Source organism: Echinops telfairi, unplaced genomic scaffold (genome assembly GCF_000313985.2).
Source record: "Echinops telfairi isolate 266 unplaced genomic scaffold, ASM31398v2 ScPeMD7_7468;HRSCAF=8506_0, whole genome shotgun sequence".
Taxonomy (NCBI): Eukaryota; Metazoa; Chordata; class Mammalia; order Afrosoricida; family Tenrecidae; genus Echinops; species Echinops telfairi.
Genome location: NW_022111369.1, coordinates 6,347,141 through 6,351,011, shown reverse-complemented (window position 1 = coordinate 6,351,011; position 3,871 = coordinate 6,347,141). Strand labels below are relative to the sequence as shown.

Genomic DNA, 3,871 nt, shown 5'->3' with positions numbered 1-3,871 from the left:
CCCTAATAAAATGTTAAAAAAAAAAAAAAAGTCACCTGAAGGCGAAGGAGAAAGAAGAGAAGAGTCTACCTGACTGAGAATCGATGCACTCCGGCAGCTCGGTGGAGCAATAGTAATAATAGCTGGAGCCATGATGCTCCTCCCCAGGAGGAGAGCGCTGCAAAGAAGGCAGACAACCATGCCCAGAGAAATCAGTGGAAACCAGGATTTCTCTGTATCACAGACGCCAGCAGAAGAGTGTCTTTCAGATGGAGGCAATTTGATTGAGTTTACTGCTCTCTATGATCTCTGTGGACATCGTTCAGCGTTTTCATCATTCGACCTATTTACTATCCCTCTGAACCCTGGGGTTGGAGAAGATCTGCTCAATAGGCCTTCATCTAAGTTACTGTCAAATGCTGGAGCTCGATTTTATCTTCCTAGTTCTGCTAGTAACTACCTAGTCTGTTGGCTTTAGCCACAGCCTGCAGCTTCTCAGTCTGTCTGCTTATCTGTAAAACAGGGGTGGGGCGAGGGAGAGATCTACTTCTTAGCATTGTTGGGAATTTTACATGAAGTAGCATTTGTAGAAGTACCTGGTACAGAATCTAGTAGGTGGCAGGTGCTCAGTAAATGCTGTTGTTGACTTCCAAAGGCCAGAAGGGAAACCAGAGTTCTGAGCGTTACCCTTCTCCAAGTTAGCCTTGATTCCATCATCAACATCCTTTGGGTGCTGCCATTGTGTCACTTACAGCTAACCTTATTGGCCCTACAAGAATTTTCTATTTCTCACCTCCTCACACGCCAATGCTGTATCTGAACCAAGACACTGACTACTTCTTTGATAATTCCAAAACCCTGTCAAAGAAGGATATAACATGAGTTTGTCCTTCGGCAGTCAAGTCTCCTTCAACTCTTCAGCGGACTAATTTCTCAGGGATGCATAGCCCATCAGTCAGCACCCACTGCTGTCTAGGCAACTTCCAAACCATGGAGTAGTGCCCGCTGAGTGGTGGAGTGCAATGGTCCTGCTCTCAGACAGCTAACATATCACAGCCTTGTGTCATGTTGCTCTTATAAGCAGTTCATCTAGAATCATGGAACAAGCCAGTCAGTACTGCAGTTGATTAGCTTGGTGAGTTAATTAGACACAAGTTCTCATCTGTTCCTTTATTGGTTGAAAAATATCGATGGGAAAAAATGAGTTTTATGTTTGGAGTGTTTGAATGTATGCAGCTCTTTAAACAACGACCTTGTTGAGGTTAAGGCTAAAGAAAATGCTGGGTTAGTATTATCTCCTTACAAATTCTTCAATTATAAACTTTTCCAAACCATTTGGTCCCAGCTCTACAAAAGGTAGGTTGTAGCTATTGACTTCTCCACTATGTACCTTAGCCAAGTGAAGTAACTTGGCAGCTATGGAAGGTTTGATGACCTCACTACCTGGGATCAACCAATTTGGTCGGTGAGGACCCACCAGGTTCTGGTAATAGGCATCTGATGGCTCGGTCATAAATATCTGAGAGCAGTTAATAAAGTGCTTCTTCTCAATGACTTTTCTGAGATATGCCACAATCGGTATTACCTATTTTCCATTGTTTCAGGACATTCAAGATCAACTGAAGACATCGTTTACCTGACACAATGGGCAGCAGTCAGTATCCAACAGCCACCAATATAAATTCCTCCACAGTTTATTTTATCATCTTCCTTAATCGCCATCTGCCATGGGAAGTCTCCCTGCAAAAGAAATGCATATGATCACTACCATTCTGTCAGACTGCATTACAGAGGTACCTTTAAAATGTTCCCATCCTGAGATCCCAGTGTCTTCTAATTACATCATTCCCCACATTCGCCCAGCTACACAGCCCCCCTACCCACCCCCTGGAAGTAAACATTGTGGCTTCTCATCCAGGTTTACCAAGTGTGCTGTTGATCCTCCCACCACTCGTTTCCTCCGAATATGCGTGTTCTCTCTAACGCCACAGGAAAGCTTAGGTAAAAATGACTTTATCTGTTTTCTTTCTTCAAGAAAGGAAGAGATGGAGTCGTTATTATTTTGAACTCATTACCTTGTGGACAGACAATACTTGATGATCCATACTGCAAACACAGAGCAGAGTCTTGGCTAATACAAAATGGGTATGATCTAAATGGTTCTGCTCAATTCTTGTTTTCATGAAGTGGTCAGTTAAGATATGGGGTTATAGTAAAACACAGTGAAGAAATAATATCTGGGGTCTTAACAGCTTGTCTTAAAAAACAAGTAGCCATCTAAATGAAGTATCAGTTAAGTCCACAGGGAAGAAGTACACCAGTCCATGTGATCCAAAAATTGTAAACAATAAAATCAAAGACTAGAGGAGGGAATTTTTTTACAGATTAAATTCTGAGCACCTAGGTTTCAGAGGGGTATGAATGTGAGTAAAAGCCCAACACCCATTTGCAGAGTTTTAATTTGGATAAAAAAAAAAAAAAGAAGGTCAAACTTACTGCCATGGGATTGATTGCAACTCAGAGTGACCCTGTAGGACAGGGTAGAGCTGCCCCTGTGAGTTTCTGAGACTGTCACTCTGTACAGGAATAGAACACCCCTTGTATCTCCCATGGAGTGGCTGGTGGTCTTACACATTTTGGTTAGCAGCTCAAGATGTAACCACTATGCCAACAGGGTTCCCATTTGGATCAAATTTCTAGTAAGTTCCCTCAGATCATTGACCAGGGAAGTGACTGGTCTTTCCCTCAGACACAGTACATTGGAAAGTGGATTAATGCAGATATAGTTAGTTTAAAATTTAACATATTATCATTTATTTTTCCTTTTGACCCACTTTTAGTTTTTTCTCGTTTCGTTAATCTTCTGCTCTCTCTTCAATTGGGGGTTTTCTCTGTTTTATTTTGTTATTGATAGTTTTGGGGTTTGTTTGTTTTTGGTATGCTTTTCTTTTTCTTTTTAAGAACATTTTATTAGGGACTCTTACAGCTCTTATAACAATCCATACATCAATTGTATGAGCATATTTGTATATATGTTGCCCATCATTATTTTCTAAACATTTATTTTCTATTTGAGCCCTTGGTAACAGCTCCTCTTTTTTCTCTCCCTCCTCCCTTTACTCCTTGTGACCCCCTGATAAATTATAAATTATTATTATTTTCATATCTACACTGATCGCTATCTCTCTTCCCTCATGGTTTCTGTTGTTTATCGCCCTCAGGGGGTGGGAGTTATGTGTAGATCATTGTGACCCGTTTCCCCTTCCTGCCCTTCTCTCCCCCCTCCTTTACCCCTACCCTCCTGGTATCACTACTTCTATTTCTGTTCTTGAAGGGTGGTATGACTTTCTTTATATGAAATCCAGGATAGGTAAATCTATAGACAGGAACTAGGTGAATAATTCCTTAAAGTTATGGCAAGGGAGGTTGGGGGATAACAGAGAGCTAATAATAATGGGCATAATGATGAAGAAAATGTTCTAAAACTTATTGTGGTGATGACTGTACAACTCTTTTGAATATAATTAAACCATTGAATTGTATGGCATGTGAATCATATGTCAATAAAATTGTTAAAATGGCATGAGTGCACTGAGGTGAGCTTTAAAAAAAAATGCAAAAGGGGCATAGGGAAAAAGTTACTGTATACAAGCATTCCTGGGATGAGGACCAGGCAGTACAGCAGGGACCAGACCAAATACAGGAATACATATGGTAGCCAGCTAAAAAGGAGGTGGGGAAAGGGAAAAAAATAATCAAAAAGAAATGGGTAGTGGGGGTATAGGGCACTAACCCACCCAAGGGGAGGGTATTGTTTATGTCTCCACAGGGAAAGAGGGACCAGACTTCAACCCAGTGCTCCAAGATGTGAATGCAACATGCCGGCATGGAG

The 3,871-nt window shown here is 41.3% G+C and overlaps 1 protein-coding gene across 1 annotated transcript in view; it reads right to left on the bottom strand.

The window, feature by feature from the left end:
• CFI (complement factor I) overlaps positions 1-3,871 on the bottom strand; it is a 61,102-nt gene that overhangs the window by 14,077 nt on the left and 43,154 nt on the right. The window contains exons 10-11 of the mRNA XM_045284318.1: positions 1,904-2,007; positions 1,616-1,719 (exon numbers count right to left, since the gene is read on the bottom strand). Of these exons, the coding sequence (XP_045140253.1) occupies positions 1,616-1,719; positions 1,904-2,007 (208 nt within the window). The remainder of the gene's footprint in view (positions 1-1,615; positions 1,720-1,903; positions 2,008-3,871) is intronic.